A 17,372-nucleotide genomic window follows, 5' to 3' on the forward strand; every position below is an offset into this window, starting at 1 on the left:
GCTGCTTGAACAATAAGTAAAGTTTTTGTCACAGGGTCCAGTAAGTTTTAAAAAATATTAACATATATTTTTTGCCTCTGCAGAATCTTTTTATGGGATCTGAAAAAGGTGAGTTTTTGCTGTTGTTACTGTTTTGATGGGGAATTCTCCCATTACCTTTAATATAATTTTCCAAAGGAAAAAAACATCCAATCCTGATGTTTAATTCAATTGAAGCTATTATTTCCTAGATTATGTATAGACTTAGTAGAATCAAAATACATATTAGATGACGAATGAAAAAAAAAAAGACCAAAGAGTTTACTAGGAGGAAAACAGAAACTCAGTGCTTGACTTTGGGATTACAGAGCAGTAGTCTCCCATCTATGTGCCTCCTCACTGGCTGGGAAATGGTTGAAATTCTCCTTTGTACAGATCCTTTCTTTTGCCTTAAGTCATTATCCCTTGTGAAAACACAGATGCACTGGTGAGGGGAGGCACACACTCAGTCTTATCAGCCACTGGTCCCTGAATACGGCAGTTCTCAATTTCTCGTGCCAAGACACAGTCTGGACCAAGGTGTCTCAAACTAGCTGTTCAGCAGAGTCACTTGAGGAATATATATATATGTGTGTGTATATATATATATATATATATATATATATTTCATAGAAATACAGACCACTGGGCCCCACTCCACTTATTGAATTAATCTTGAGGAAGGGGATGCAGGAATTCCATTTTTAAAGCTCCTGGGTGATTATGAAGCCACTGTCTTAGATGCTGTATCACTGGGGTGCAGAGGAGCACAGCCGTGGTTTATGTGCAAATCGCCGGTGTGGCAGCTGCAACTCTCCTCGTTCTCTGCAGGTTGGGGCAGCACACTAGAAATCAAGAGAGTCGGAGCACCTTTGTTATGGGCATAACTTTGACCCCAAACCGTAAAAAAGTAAATCACAGCATTGCCTATCTACCAGTTTGGAGAGGTCAGAAAGTGACAATACCGCTTGCTGGTGAGAATGTAGAGCAACAGGAACGCTCGTGTGCTGCTGGCGGGAGTGTAAAATGACACAACCGCTGTGTAAAGCACTTCTGCATTATCTGTGCAAATTGAAGATGGGCCAACCCTTTGACCTAGCAGTTCCACTATTAGGATATACCCTACATCAGAAATCGGCAAACTGTATCCTGGAGGCCGAATCTGGCCCACTGTTTGATTTTGTAAATAAATAGTCCTATTGGAACACAGCCGTGCCGTTTGTTTACGTATTGTCTGCGGCTGCTTTTGTGCTATAATGGCAGTTGAGTAGTTGTGACAGAGACTGTAGGACTCACAAAACCTAAAATACTTATATATGGCCTTTTATAGAATGCATTTTTTCAGCTCTGCCCAAATTCATGTTTCTTAAAGTGTGGTCCAAGGACCAGCAGCATTGACGTCACCGGGGGCTCATTAGAAATGCAGAGTCTCAGGCCCTGCCAGACCTAGTAAAAATCAGAATCTGCATGTTAACACATCCTTACGTGATTCCTGTAAAAGTTTGAGAAACTACCCTGAAGAAATGCATGCATATATGAACCAGGAGACATGCACAGAAATGTTTATAGCATATTGTTCATAGTAACCCCAAGCAGGATACAACCCAAGGATCCACTGACGGTAGAATAAGAAATAAACTGTGATGTAGTCACACAGTGGAAAATGCTAAACAGTGGTGAAAATGTGTGAGCTTTATGCAATGACAGGGGTAAACTTCATGAACTAAAGTCAGTGGTGAATGAAAGAAGCAAGACAGTGTACAGTCTGGGTGGTGGCTACAAAGGTTTTATAATTATCTGTTAAAATGTACATATATGCATGTTCTGTACTATATTTCAAAATGAAGGGAAAAGTAGAAGTAAGGTAAAAAAAAATCAGATTATTTGGAAACTCCTTAATTTTAGTAGTTGTTAGTAATTGAATAATTGTACCATGCTCTCAGCTGATCCCAGACAAATCTGTGAGTTAGCACCAGAGCTAAGAAAGCAATGCCTTAAAAGAGTAAACTTCAGCTCCTGAGAGCGAGTTCGGTAGGCAGGAGCAAGGAAACCTCTGGTCTAGAACAGAAACACCCTTAAGATGGAGAAAGAGTTCTGAAACAGGAGGCTCTAGAGGGCAGCAGCCAGCTGGCCAGAGAGCCCTGTCCTGTGACCGGCCTGTGGCCCGGAGTCCTTTCCTTCTCTCCCCGCCAGTCCCTGCTGATGGGAAGAGTTGTGCTGATGGATGATGGAAGGAGGCTCACTAGTCCTGTTTGCTTGAAGAGACGGCTTTGAAGCCCTAGTGTTTCCACCTCTGGACAGACAGTGGGATTGTTGTTTTGTTAGTTGTTAGTACCACAGTTCTGCACTGTGAATATGAGCCTGAGAGGGCCTTTTGTTTGTGGAAAACAATTAAATGACGGATTTTTGGCATCCTTATCTGGACCGCCTTTCTTTAGGAATAAACAAATGATTCAGTGAAAAGTTTGTAAATATCAGATGTCGCAGAACCTTTTTGAGGCAGGCCCACTGCACTCCCACGGGCAGCTCCTAAGCAGAAATGTTTCTGATGAAACTTTGGTTACGTAAGGAAGTTGCTTCCAAAATCTCAGGGAGTTTTCTGTAATGAAGTTGTTCCCCAGCCTCTTTATTCATGATGAAGTGTAGAGTGAAAGATGCCTTCCTTTGGGGGTATTGGTGACAGAGGAAAGCCACCTGTGTGACATGAATCCCTTCTGTTTAGGCAAAGCTGGGACTGCCATATCCGCAATGTCGGAGAAGGTTCGGACCAGGCTGGAGGAGCTGGATGATTTTGAGGAGGTGAGCAAGTCAGTTGTTGAATCCAGGGAGGGGCGGGGCTTCCCGTGTCTCTGCCAGGTGAGGTCGGTCTCGGTGGCTGGTCTCTGATTAATTCTCGAGCTGCTCATTGTGTTCAGTCCTCCTGAGGCACCAACCGATCGAGGGAGAGATGCCAGTGGCGCGGCTGGCCAAGCTCACAGGAGCCTTCCTTGGGCTGGTTTTCTGAAGGCGTTTTTCTCACCGTGATGCTTGAGCAAACCCCGGGTGTCTGGGGACAAGGTCTAACTGTGAAAGCCAACGGTAGCCATCTCCCGGGAAGCCGCCTCTTATAGTATAAAACGGTCATGCCTGCTGCAGCGGCCATGCATGGTCGCTCAGCTGCTGAACTCTTTCAATTAGCCTGCACGTGCTTTTAAAGAACATGAATCTTGCCAGCTCATAAAAATTAGTAAATTTAACGTATAAATCCAGATTTCTGACTTCTCTTAAATTCCACCTAACTGTGGGCTCACGTTCTTGCATTTAACCTGGGTGTGTACTGTCCAGGTTGCATGGTCCTCCCTGGCCCAGTTCACCCATAAACATTACTAGCCTGGCCCCTGGAGGCGGTGAATTTGCATCCTCTGGAGTATCATTTAGAGAGGCAGCATACCATGGGGGTTAAGAGGGCAAACTCAGGAGCCAGACTGCCTGGGTTTGAATCCTGGCTCTACTGTTTGGTAATTCTGTAGTTTGGGACAAGGTGCTTAAGAGCTTGAGCTCTGTGCCTCAGTTTACTCATCTGTAAAGTGGGGGTGCTACCTAGTACCTGCCTCTTAGGGTGATTACAGGGGATTACATGAGTTAATGTATGTGAAGTGCTTAGACCAGCACCCAGCACATGGTACGTGCTTTGCAAGTGTTAGCTGCTGTCACCATCACCATTATGAGTCTAGAGGCCTTAGCTTGACCGCTTATTAATGGGGTGCCCTTGGGCATTCATCTTCCTGTACCCATTTCCTCATCTGTAAAATGGGGATAAAGAATGCAGTTGTGTAGGCTGAATGGGAATGCTTTGAAATCCACAGAGGTCCCTATAATGGCAGTTGCCATTGCTCTGTCCTGCATCTTGCCCCAGTTTCAGGGTCCTTCCAGCTCTAAGACCAGAGTTGTTAGGTGCTCAGCAGAGTCTAATAGTCCAATATTTTATTTTCCAATTCAGAAATGACATATTTTGAATTGGGGCGCCTGAGAGCCTCAGTCTGCATGTCATCAGTCAACCTTGGCTGGTAGGAAGGGAATTGCTAAGGGTTTTTATCAAAGCTCTTTTGTCTGTTGAGTATCTGAAAGTCACTTGAGCTGGCTTACATGGAAAATAAGGACTGTATTGAAGGATACTGGGGCACTACCCTGAACCCAAAGGCACAGTGGCCTGGAACCAGGAACTGAAAAACCACCCAGAACCCCAGCAGCTGTCCTCTGTGTCTCTTGCTTCTGTGTGGCCTCCAGACTCTTTCTAGTTCTCCTTTTTTTTTTTTTTTTTTTTTCCTGCAGACTGGTTTCCTTGCTTCCCCCGCTCACAGGAGCACATGGCTGCCCCATGGCTTCCAGGTTAACATAGCATATTAGTCAGGATAAGACTAGGTTGTGCTGTGATAACAAATGAACCCCCGTATCTCAGTGGCTTAATATAACAGAGGTTTATTTCTTCCTCACGTTACTCGTCCAGTGTAGGTGACAGACATACCACCGTCTTGTGGTGCTGCCATCTCAACATATGGCTCCAGGGTTGTCACAGCAGAGCTGAAGAAAGGGTCACTTTTCACTGCCTCAGCCCAAAGGGGACACATGCCACTCTATTTACCACCCATTTGCCCAAACTAGTCCCGTGGCTCTTCCTACAGCAGAGGGGCAGGGAGGATCCTGTCTCACAGTTCAAGTGACCAGTTGGGATCAGTTCAGATTTCCTGAACTTCCTACTTGTATTCCTTTAATAAAGAGTTCTTCCAGCAATCCCACTCCTGGGCATATATCCAGAGAAAACTCTAACTGAAAAGATACATTCACCCCAGTGTTCACAGCAGCACTATTTACAAAAGCCAAGGCATGGAAGCAACTTAAATGTCCAACAGATGAATGGATAATGACAATGTGGTGTATTTATACAATGGCATATTACTCAGCCATAAAAAAGAATTAAATAATGCCATTTGCAGCAACATGGATGGACCTAGAGATTATCGTACTAAGTGAAGTAATTCAGAGAAAGACAAATATCATATGATATCACTTATATGTGGAATCTAAAATATGATACAAATGAACTTATTTACAAAATAGAAGCAGGCTCCAGACATAGAAAACAAACTTATGGTTACAAAAGGGGAAGGGGCAGGAGGATAAATTAGGAGTTTGGGGTTAACATATACACACTGCTATATATAAAATAGAAAAACAGCAAGGACCTACCGTATAGCACAGGAAACTATACTCAATATCTTGTAATAAACTATAGTGGAAAAGAATATGAAAAAGAGTATATATATATATATATATGTATAACTGAATTACTTTGTTATACATCAGAAACTAACACAACATTGTAAATTAACTATACTTCAATTAAAAAAAAAAAGAGTTCTTTACTTTGGATTCCAGGCAACATTCATATAAAAAAGATTTGGTTCCTGCTCTCCTCACGTGGGTTAGCATGACCCTCACTCCTGTGAGCTGTGCAATCAGCATCTTAGCAGGAGGCAAGGATTAGTGAGCATGGACTGTGTGCCGGGTGGTGCCAGCTCTTTACATATGTTATAATATTTCATCCATGTGAGGGCCTTGCCCTCTTCTGCCGTGGGTTTTTGCTGGGTCTGCTCTCTGTCCTGCATGCTCTCTCCCTGGACTAGTTAACAACCCTCCATTGCCTAGTTAACGCCTGTACACCACTGAGAGTTTGTCTCAAGCACCACTTGCTCCAGGAAACCATTCTTGACCACCATTCTAGAGTCCATTCTGAGATGAACCTTTCCCCCAACATTTGAATATCCCTGAAATTGGACTGTGTCTCTCAATAGGTGCATGTCCGTGATTGGCACTTTTTCTTCCTTAGTGGTGCATAAAACAGTTGTGCTTCTTAAAACGGGCACCTCAGATTCAGAGAACTATGATATGTGTCTTTGTAGAATTGTTTCCCTGAGCATTTGTCTCAGTTTGTATTAATGTCCATCTTGTCCTCTGTACCTTAAACTCCATTAGTGCTGAAACAATGTCTTTTTGCTCACCTTTGTATCTGGGGCATCTGGTATACCATACTTGCCTGGCACACAATACCCCCCAATAACTATTTGTTGAATAAGGTGAGTCCTGTTATCACTGTTCGCAGAAGAGACTCAGGGAGGAAAGCAGCTCACCAAGAATCATATGGTTAGAATGTGGCTCAGCTGGGAATGGGTTCAGGTCTGACTTGTGTTCAAGGCCAGTTTTTCAATCACTGCCCTCTAGCCATCTTTGCAGAAAACTCAAAGAACCTCTTTGATTACAAGACAGAACTATCAATCCTGGTCAGGATATGAGGGGAACTTAAGAGACCAAAACTCAGCTAATACTCAGTATTGTCCATGGGGGCGAGGGGGGAGTCCAACAATGTTTTTTCTTCTGTGCCTGTATCTTTCTACTTTTCTGCCCACAGGGATCCCAAAAGGAGCTGTTGAATTTGACTCAACAGGATTATGTGAACCGCATAGAAGAGCTCAACCAGTCGCTGAAGGACGCCTGGGCCTCGGACCAGAAAGTGAAGGCTCTAAAAATAGTCATCCAGGTCAGGTCGAGTGATTTTTTTTTTTTTTTTCCCCAGAATTTCCTTTGTAAAACTCCTTTGTGGATAATTAAGGTCTTCAGAGGCCTGCCTTCAGGGTCTTACCCTAATTTTTTCATCTGTTCTATTTTCACGTACTTCCTGTGAAAGGCCATAATTATGAATCAGTGTTTTTATGAGATGGCTAATCCCAGGGCCACCATGTGCAGCTGCATAGGTTGTGCACTGTGCAGTTCCAGGAAATTCACCCTAGGTTACAGAATTACTGATGTCCCCCCTGGGTTGTGCAGTTCATTGGCCCTGTTACATCACCTGACACATTTATGATTTGTGTAGACTAAAGATTGATCAACTGTCTTTTGGGTTTCCTTGACCAAATTGCTTTGTATCTTTGGAACTAATGGTTGTGTGTCCCTGATATATGCATTTTGGGGTCATGTTCTGCATAATGATGTGACAAAGAAAATGTATATACAGTGTTAAGAGAGGTATGTTTGTTGAATCCTCTTTGTTGATGAATTTGTTAATCCATGACAGCTCTTGGATCTCAAGAGCAAGTTCCACAGGGAAAACAGCTTATTCTGTTTCTTGACTCTTAAGATCATCCCGTCTTGTCAAAACACGCTCAGAAGTACACGGTAAAAGGAATAACGTAAGCATTATGCTTTTCAGAGCAGAGTTAATAGAGAATTTCTGAACAGTCATTTTAGTTCAGAAGGACAAGATTTCATCCTTGTTTATTGTCATGGGAATGTGACGTTTGTTTTCTTGCTCTGGGAGTCTTTACACTGGGCACTTGAAATCTTTTAAGATGACACTTTGTATGGCAGGTGCTATGTTTTTGGTGTTCATGACAGAGGCAAACCCAAGCCCTTTTCCCTTCCATCACTGTTGTTAGTTGACAAAGCAAATACTCTGAAGAAGATTTCTCTCATCCTGCAGGCATGTGATGGAGGCTGCTTGCTGAGTGGCTCAAGTGAGAGAATATCTAAACTAACAAGAGCTTCTTCAAAATATTTTTGTTGGCAACGTCTCTCCATAGAGTATTGTGGTATAGAACTGTGACTTCTAAGAGTTTGACATCTGGAGGAGATTTGATTCATGTCTTCCCAAAGAAAATAATCATGAAACTGTTTAATTAACTCCACATCTAGCTAATAGTAACTGTTTGACTTGCAATACTTTAAAGACTGCCTTCTTTATCCAAAAAAGCTAGTCAAGGTACAGAATATGGAGAAATGAGCAGTTTCCCTTATTTGCTCTGCAGTAAGATTTTACTTTGTTTTTTCAGCTTTATTGAGGATATTTTACATATCCTAAAATCCACCATTGTAAATGTACAATTCAGTGATGTTTTCATTAAGTTTACAGAGTTGCCCAGCGATTACACAATCCAGTTTTAGAACTTTTCATAGCCACTGCCCACCCCCCGCCCCCGCCCCACCCCCTGCCCAAATTTCCTCAAGCCTGTTAGCACTCAAACCCTGCTGCCACTTTCAGCCTTAGAAAAACCACCGATCTGCTTTCTGACTCTATGATTTGCCGTTCCTGACGTCTCATGTACGTGGGGTCACTCATTATATACTCTTTCGCATCTGGCTTCTTTCACTTACCGTGTTTTTGCGGTTCATCCATGTTGTGATATCAGTACTCTGTACCATTTTTCTGCTGCATAGTATACCACTGCATGCATAACCACATTTTACTTATCCATTAACAAGTTGATAGACATTTAAGTTGTTTCCACTCTGGCCATTATGAGTAATGCCGCTGTTCACAATTGCAAACAATTTTTTTGCAAAATATACATCCATACATCTTTGTATGGATGTATATTTTCATTTTTCTTGGATAGATTCCTAGAAGTGGAATTGCTAAGTCATATGGTAAGTTTATGTTTAACTTTTCGAGGAACGGCCAAATTGCTTTCCAAAATGGCTGCACCATTTGCATTCCCACCAGCAATGTATGAGGGTTCCAGTTCCTCTATATCTTTTCGATCACTTGTTTCGTTATTGACCATCTTTTTGATTATAGCCATCTGAGTGGGTGTGAAGTGGTACCTCATCGTGGTTTTAATTTGCATATCCCTACTGACTAATGATGTTGAGCATCTTTTCATATGTTTATTGGCCATTTTTATATCTTCTTTAGTGAACTGTCTATTCAAGACTTGCCCATTTAAAAAATCAGGTTGTTTGTCTTCTTGTTGAGTTGTAGTAATTCTTTATCCTTGATACGAGTTCTTTATCAAATACATGATCTACTTGTATTTTCTCCTAGTCTGTGGCTTGTCTTTTCATTTTCATAATGGTATCTTTGGAAGTGTAGGAGTTTAATTTTTTTTTTTTTTTTTTTTTTGTGGTACATGGGCCTCTCACTGTTGTGGCCTCTCCCGTTGCAGAGCACAGGCTCCAGACGCGCAGGCTCAGCGGCCATGGCTCACGGGCCCAGCCGCTCTGCGGCATGTGGGATCTTCCTGGACCGGGGCACGAACCCGTGTCCCCTGCATCGGCAGGCAGACTCTCAACCACTGCACCACCAGGGAAGCCCTAGGAGTTTTTAATTTTAATGAAGTCCAGTTTATCAGTTTTCTCCTTTTTGGCTCATGCTTTTGGAGTTGTATCTAGGAACTCTTTGCATAACTCAGGGTTGTGAGAATTTCTTCCTATGTTTTATTCTAGAAGCTTTATAGTTTTAGCTCTTACATCTAGGTTATATGGTCCATTTTGAATTTTTTTTTGTATGTATGGTGTGTCTAAGTTTATTTTTTTCCATATGGATATCCAGTTGTCTCAGCAGCATTTGCTGAAAAGACTTATTTTGACACCTTTGTCAGAAGTCAATTGGCCATAAAAGTAAGGGTTTATTTCTGAACTCTCAATTCTATTCCATAGATCTATAGGTATGTCCTTATGCCAGTACCACACTTGATTACTATAGCTTTATGGTAAGTTTTGAAACTAGGTAGTATAAGTCTTTTAACTTTGTTCTTCTTTTTCAGAATTGTTTTGGCTCTTCTGGGTCCTTTGCATTTCCATATGAATTTTAGGATCAGCTTGTCAATTTCTACCAAAAAAAAAAAAAAAAAACCTTTGGGATTTTGATAGGGATTGTACTGACCCTACAGATCAGTTGGAGAGATTTGCCATCTGAAGCAGAGTTAATCTACTGGTGCATAAATTATGTATCATTCATTCTGTTGATAGGCATTCTTTTCTTTTTCCTTCTTTCATTATTATGAACGATGTTGCTGTGAACGCTGGTCACATCTGCTGGTGACCATATAAAGTGTTTCGCTAGATGAAGGCCCATACCTAAAAGTGGAATTGCTCGGTGTAGGATGTGTGCCTTGTCTGCTTTTCCAGACAGTGCCAAGTTATTTTCCGCAGTAGTTGTGCCAGCCTGCACTGTAGTAGCAGTGGGAGTGTGAGAGTCTGTGCCTTTCAGTGACCTACCAACATTTGGAATGAGCAGACTTTCTATTTTAATTTTTCCAATTTAGGAGGTAATAACATCATATTTTACTGTGGTTTTAATTTGCAATTCCCCGATTATAATAAGATTGAGCATCTTTTCATATGTTTATTGGCCATTGGGGTTTCCTTTTCTGTAAAATGCCTTTTGTTGATTCCTTTTGCTCATTTTTCCATTATGTTATTTGTACCTTTCTTACTGATTTTTAGGATTTAAAAAATATATATTGTGGGCAGTAATTGTCCTCTGATTAATTAGTCTGCTTCCCTCCTTTCCTGCCTTCCTTCTAGCCATCCATCTAGTCATACTTTCTTATACTGAACCATAGATTATATTTTAATTTATCCATTTGCTTTGGTTCACATTTTTGGTTTTTAATGCCAACTTAATTTTAGGAACTGCTAGTTTCCTTCTAGAATCTTGCTAATTGGAAACAAATGAAAAGCATTCTTTTAGTATTTTTTCCGCAGTGTTAATAAATTCGATAGCAAGTATTTTAGGCAGAGTAATTCGTCAGTTAGTTGCTCAGGAAGTGTTTATAACAATGGTTCTCAACCTTGGCTCACATTAGAATCACTTGGGAGCTTTAAGAAATCCTGATGTCCAAGCTGCGCCCCAGACCAGCTTAATCAGAATCTCTGAGAGTGGGATCCAGGCACTGTTATTTTACAAAGCTTCCCAGATGATTCCGAAGCTGAGAACCCTTGGTTTGTAGAATGCTCATTTCATCCAGAATGTGGTACAGATTGCGGATCTCAGGAACCCAGTGTGTCCTGGGCTTGTTTCAGTGCAGCAGTCACCTGGGGCCCTTGTTGAAAATACTGATTTTGGAGCAGGGAATCTGTTTTTTTAACACATACCCTGGGGGTGCCTGATTTTTATTGGTTTAGGAAACTGCACCAAAGCTTTACAAAAAACTGGAATCTTCAAAATAGTGATTTAAAAGGTAACTTCAATTTATGACATTATTATGATTTTAACTTTGGATTAAAAAATTTTTTCTGCTTCCTATTGTCTTTATAAAATACATGTTCTGTGACACCAGCTTGGGAGACAAATCAATGCACAGGTGTTGGAAAACGCCAGCTGTGTTTAATTTGAAATCTTCTGTTTGAATTCTCTCTCCCTCTCACCTCACCAGTGGGCAGTAACCCATCTCTGAGGGGCTCTGGGTAGGAACTCAGGAGATGTCACATCCCTAGGAACCAAGAGCTGTGTATTGTAAACAGTCTCTAGGATTCAGAACTGTTTGTTTTTTCCAAGCCCTGAAATCTCATGGGGTAATTAATTGTTTAAGTTGGAGCTCTCATAAAGGGCATGTGAAAAACACAAAGCAAGGTGTCAGGAAGTGGAGTTCTGTGTACATCCAAATGCCACATTTGGTGTCATTGCCATTGTTTTAACAGCTTACATTCCCCTCACCTCCAATCCCCAAATAACATTCGGGCCATGAGAGGATGTTTTACAAATTAGACACATTGTTTACTTTTAGTTACATAATGCTAAGGAGAAACTTGATGAATGTAATAATTTAGATATTGTGTAACAAAGCCAAACTGAAAACACATGTCAGCCTACATCTTGATATGATGAACTTTCTAGCCATTCTGTGCACATCGGAAGCGCATACATATGAAAGGACCCTTTCTAAATGTCCAAATAGTTTTTTTTCTTTTAACGTGACATTTTTCCTGTCTGATATAATATGGCAAGGTTTTCTAGTTCCTTATCCAGACTTCTGAATTTACAAGATTTCAGGGCATTACTTCTAGTTCTTCGAAGGAGAGATAGATTTTTGTTTCTGATTATACAAGATGACTTCATCTGGGGTGCTCGGGGCCACGTTGTGTGGCTGCCATCTTCCGTTATGAGTCCTGAACACGTCGATGGCCCTCTGGCGTGAGTGATGGCCGAGGAATTGAGGAATTCCCGGCAAAGCCAAAATGTTCCTGGCTTGCAGAGCACAGTTCCAGAGAAACATGTAACTCTTTGAAGCTTGTCACGTTTCCTTTTAGAAGGAAATTTAAGCGTAAGTATAAATAATAGGTGCTAGTTTAAGACACCCTAGAGATTTGCCTATGGGGTCATTTCATAGAAAAGAACATTTAAGAATCAAGACCATTCTGAAATAGACCAGCGGAGGCAATGCTGAAAGGATGGCGTCACCTGCAGGGACGCTGGTTGACTTCTCTGGTGACCGAGTGCTGACCCGAGTTCAGACCCTCTGGATAAGATTCCTGAGTCGTGGCTTCCTGAGGGAGGTGATGGTGCCTTTCATGAAGAGGCTCTCTTGTGAGCAGAGTTGACTCCCTCTGTCAAAAGCACGGTGGTTTTGCTTGTCATTATACCTCCAGTGACTAGCACTAGGCCTGGCACATGGTATACACCTCCACTTGTTTGTGGAGATCCTTAATTTTCCAGGCCTGGAGTGTTCCAACCCAGTCAGACATGACAGTGACTTTTCTTTTCTCTTCTCTTTTTCTAGTGTTCAAAGCTTCTTTCGGACACAAGTGTTATTCAGTTCTACCCAAGCAAATTTGTCCTTATCACCGACATACTTGATACATTTGGTAAGTACTAGTTTTATTCATCTCAAATCTAAGAAGTACGTTTGTTTTGCCAGAAGTTGGATGGTAGAGTTGCTTTAAATTGGGTTCTGCTGTGGTTTAAATTACTAGGTAAGTCACGAGGGAGACCCAAACTCCCACCCCTACCCTTGCTCCCCTGCTCTAATGAGGGGAGCAAGGGTGCGGGTGCTGTTTTTAAAAGAATTTTAAATTGTGTGTTTCTAACCTTCTGATAGGCTAGTGAGGCGAGTGAGTCAAGCAAGGCAGGCTGGGGAGCACACGTCTTACACAGACCAGCCTCGGTCCGTCGCCGGCCGGCTCATGGCATCTGGAACTCACTTTGTTCAGAACTGAACCTGGCATCTCCTCCCAGCCCTTCCCCACCCGCGCTGGGTTTCTGTCTCAGGGGATGGCGGCACCATGTACCCCCGTGCCCACGCTGGAAATCTGAGTCTTCTCCCCCGTGCCCCGTGTCCAGCCTGTCACCAGGTTCTTCAATTCACCCTCCTCAGTCTCTCCCCCGTATGTCTGTTTTTCTGTCTTCTCTGTTAAAACCTTAGTCCAAGCCCCTGTTCTCTGCTCCATGGATGATGGCTGCAGCTCCTATGAGGTCTTCCTGCGTCACTGTGGCTGCCCCTCGTCCCACACTCCACCCCTCAAGCCGAATGATCTTCGGGAGTGCAGCAGAGAGGTTTAGACTGAAGAGATTAATGACCAGGAGCCCTTTGGAGAAACAGGAGGTCTCCATGCTGCTTGGGGATGGTCAGTGGCCAGAGCATCATGCCGTTAGCAGTTTGCCCAAACCGTGCAGCCTGTAGGCAGAGAGGTGCCCCGCAGGAACTAGGAGACAGTCATCTTCTGAGAACTGAACACACAGGGGGTCGGAACAGACCTTTGCTGTCTTGCCGAGGAAGGACCGACGGGCTCCCAACCTGACAAGTCTTGTCTGTGACCCATTGACAGGTCAAATGTGTCAGAAAATGAAATGTCATTCAGAGAGACCCATTTATTTCTGTGCAGGAGACCGGGGACCTGAGTGTATTAGCTAGAATAAGTGGTAGAAAACCTAACTCATTCATTTCCTCGTGGAAAAGGGGGGAGTATTTATTAGCTTATGGTGAAAAGGCCAGGGATAGTTTCTGGCTTCAGGTATCGCTGGATTCAGGAACTCAAACAGTATCTTCAGGACATTGGCTTTTTCTAGTACTTTTTCTTGTGTTGGCTTCATTCTTAAGCTCCACAAGGTGTCCTCAACTATTATCAGTTTTGCTGCTACTAGTCCCAGGACAAGGAAGGAACTTTTATCCTCGCTTTCCAACAGAAGTCCCGGAATTCCATCTCATTGGCCTGGCTTGGATCACAGGTCAGACCCTGAGCCAGTTATGGGATCTGGGGGATGAAATGTGCAGGCTATCCAGAGCTGGTTGCCCCAAAGGAGAAAGGGTGATGCTGTTGCCAGAGGAAAGGGGAATGGGAGCCAACTGGGTTAAAGGAAGAGATGTCCCGGCCAAACGACGGGACCTTTGGGTTCAGATGATCCGGGAAGGTGGCATCGGGCACTCTGCTGGGCGCTGAGGTTGTGTCAGCAAATACGAAACAAAAATCCCTGCCTTCGTGGGCTGTGCCAGAAAGAGAGGATTTGCAGAACAAATAAGTAAACCTGATTGTGTGTTAGACAGGGATTGGTGCTGTGGATGAAGAAAACCCAAACCAGGGCAGGGTGAAGCGGGCAGCGCCTTTATGTAAATGGGGGTTCGGGGGAGGCCTCGCTGGGAAGTCGCTGTGTGGGCAAGTACTTGAAGGAGGTGAGAGATGAGCCGTATGCTGGCAACGTGGGGCCGGCTTATGACCAAGGAACAGCCAGTGCAAACACCCTGGGGTGGGAGCAGCCCTGGCAGGTCTGGAGAACTGAGAGGCCAGCGTGGCTGGAGGGGGGCGGGTGGGGTGGGGATGTGGCCAGAGAGCCTGGTGGGCCATGTAGGCCGTTGGAAGGACTTGGGCTTCGAGCCCGAGGGCATGAGGAGCCGCCCAGGGTGTTGAGCACAGGAGGCGCAAGTTCCAGTTTGGGTTTTAATGGGCTCCCTCTGGCTGCTGTGTTGAGACTAGACGGTGGGGCGAGGGTGGAACGGGGGGGCCCGGTTGGGAGGCCGGTGCAGCATTCCAGGTGAAAAATGAGGGTGGCATGGCCCCGGGGTGGCGGTGGGGATGGGGGAAGGTGATCCAGGACAGATGGGTGCATTAGGCTCTCAGAACAGATATCCATCGCACGCCCCTTGGGCCTTGACCTGTCCTCATACCCAGCTTGCCTTCCGGGAGCGAGAATGTTAGTCAGCGAGAGAGGCCAGTGGCTATGTCTGGTTCCCCTGACAGTTCTGTATCTCATGGTGAGTCAACACATTGGCCTTCTGGTTTCCCTCGCCAGCCTCCTGCAAGTTTCTTTTGCATGAGTCAGCATCCCCGGGTGAGACTAGCTCTGAGACCATTGCTTGAGCCTGCGAGCCTGGCCAGATCCAGACGTTAACCTTGTGAGAATATGGGGCGGCCGTTCTGTCAGCCTCTGTGGTGGCGGCCCAGTCCCATGCCTCGGCCGGCCGGGATGCGGTGTAGATGCCCGCCGTCCTTGCTGTGTCCCAGAAATTAGCTGGGCCAGGAGCGGAGAATAACGGTGATAAATCCTCAACAAATCAGGGTTTTCCTTGGGCCTGACTCTCTGTTCTAGGTGCTTTAGTGATCTTAAGTCATGCCGTCCTCATGACAGCTCTGTGAGGTAGGGTCTGTAATTATCCCCACTTCATAGACGAGGAGCCTGAGGCACAGGGAAGTAGCCCCCAGGCTAGTGAGGGGCAGAGCTGGGACCCAAATTGAGTTCTCTCTGCAGTCAGAGCACCTGCTTTATTTCTCTTACTTGGCTCACGGGGGAAATTCTCTCTACAAAACTACAAATGCGTGTACCTTTGACCCAGCAACTTTGCCTCTGGGAATTCATCCAACCCAAGTGACCGTCCATAGGAGACCAGTTAAACAAACGATGGCACGTCTGTATGCAGCAGTACAGGAGGCCTCTGAGAGTGAGGACGTGCTGTGTTCCAATGTGGAAAGATCCCCAGGGTACATTATCAGGTGAAAAACTCAAGATGCAGAACTGCTATGGGGTATGTTCCGTTTTGTTTAAGAAAGGAGGAAAACTTAGAGCGCTTGGTTGTTTTCACTTGCGTGTGCCTAAAGAAACATTAGAAGGATCCCCAGGGAGCTGACAAGAGCGGAGACCCTCAGAGGGTGGCTTGAGCAGTGAGCTGGACAGGACGGGCTGAGGGAGAACCTTCATTGAGTACCTCCTGCAGCCTTTTGAATTTTGCATGGTGGCCATGTTTTACCTCTTCAAAGCATTCCCAGAGGTGCCCTTGTCCAGATCTGTTGCGAATAGCTTTCCTCAGGAGCGCGAGGCAGCCTGCGTGTGCAGGTGCTCGAGACACTTTGTTATGCTTTGGGGCTAACGAGCAGCTTTCCCCTTTTAAAAAGGGGGCGGAACTGGCCTTGCTTGGGTAGCAGCTCCGAGTGCTGAGGTCCGTTGTGCATGTGTTGCTGGTGGTCAGTGGTTGTGAATGAGGCTGACCGAGGGTGGGAGCGTCTTGCTGGGCAAGGATGCGGGACACGGCCCCAGGCGTCTGCAACTGCAGCGCTTTAGCTGGGATTTCCCTGGAGGCAGTGAGCACAGAGCTGGGCTCTGGCGTCTCTCTGCCTGCATTCGTTGCCTCTCCTCCTACAGGGTTGTGTGAACTTGAGCCTTGGTTTCTTCACTTGTGAAATGGGCATGATAGGCCTTGCCTCTGGGGGTTTCTGGAGAGAATTAAATGAGAGAATGTGTAGGAAGCACGTGATGTCCTTCCTCTTCTAGGAGCTGGCAGGGTCAGTGTGAACAACTTAGAGCCGTGGCTGGCACGAAGTAAGGTGCTCAGAAACCGTTAACTGTCGTCACTGTTGTTAACGATCTATATTAGTGTCCTTGATTTATAAGAAAGTGAATCAAGAAAGAAAATCTAGGGTCAGGTATCATTTCTCAAAATAGTTGTCCACTAACTTAACAAAGGAAAACAAATATTCACCAAACTCTTTTGGCCAAAAATGGTTTTGTGGTTAAAGGCCTTAGGATATGAAGGTGAAATATAAAAGTTGTGCTTTCGTTTTTAAAAGAAAGCTAGTTTTGGAGAGATGGCAAGCTTTTTGTGGAGGAAGTAAAGGCATTGGGTTCTCTTAAGCCCGGTCCACGCACTCTAGGAGGTATGAGAAGTCACATGGTTGCCCAGTGTGGCTTGCTGTGCTGTGTGATGGCCAAGGTAAACTGCATGTAGTTCCAATGCCCGGGGTTCTGTGCTCATCTCAGAGGAGGCCTCTCTTGGCATCAGGTGTGGCTGCCTTGGGGAGCCCGTGACTGCAGGTTACTTCCTGCCAGGAGGACAAAGGCAGGTGGCTTTGAGAACTGGAGCCTGGTCCCTGAGGCTTCCTGGCAACTTCTAAATTGAATCCACGGTTTGGGGCAGTGATTCTCATCCTCGGCTGCATACCTGGGGAGCTTTAAAAACACTTCTTTCTGATGGTCACGCTGTGCCCCAGATCGTTTGCGTTAGCATCTCTGAGAACAGACGCAGGCATCAGCGCATTTTCAAGTGCCCCAGGTGCTCTGAGTGTTCAACTAAGGTTGAGAACCCCTGGGTTAGAGGGAGGAGGGAGGCACCCACAGT

General features: G+C 44.7%; 1 protein-coding gene across 4 annotated transcripts in view; it reads left to right on the forward strand.

The window, feature by feature from the left end:
• Positions 1 to 17,372, forward strand: part of VPS35L (VPS35 endosomal protein sorting factor like) — a 129,782-nt gene that overhangs the window by 16,142 nt on the left and 96,268 nt on the right. For 3 of the 4 annotated variants that reach the window (XM_079943845.1, XM_079943844.1, XM_079943846.1), the window contains 4 exons: positions 84 to 108; positions 2,741 to 2,817; positions 6,464 to 6,592; positions 12,552 to 12,636. In XM_079943845.1, coding sequence (XP_079799971.1) covers positions 84 to 108; positions 2,741 to 2,817; positions 6,464 to 6,592; positions 12,552 to 12,636 — 316 coding nt within the window. Of the gene's footprint in view, positions 1 to 83; positions 109 to 2,740; positions 2,818 to 6,463; positions 6,593 to 12,551; positions 12,637 to 17,372 lie in introns of those variants that run through there. The other variant, XM_079943847.1, reaches the window with a different exon arrangement.

The sequence above is a fragment of the Stenella coeruleoalba genome (genome assembly GCF_951394435.1).
Source record: "Stenella coeruleoalba genome assembly, chromosome: 15".
In the NCBI taxonomy this organism is placed as follows: Eukaryota; Metazoa; Chordata; class Mammalia; order Artiodactyla; family Delphinidae; genus Stenella; species Stenella coeruleoalba.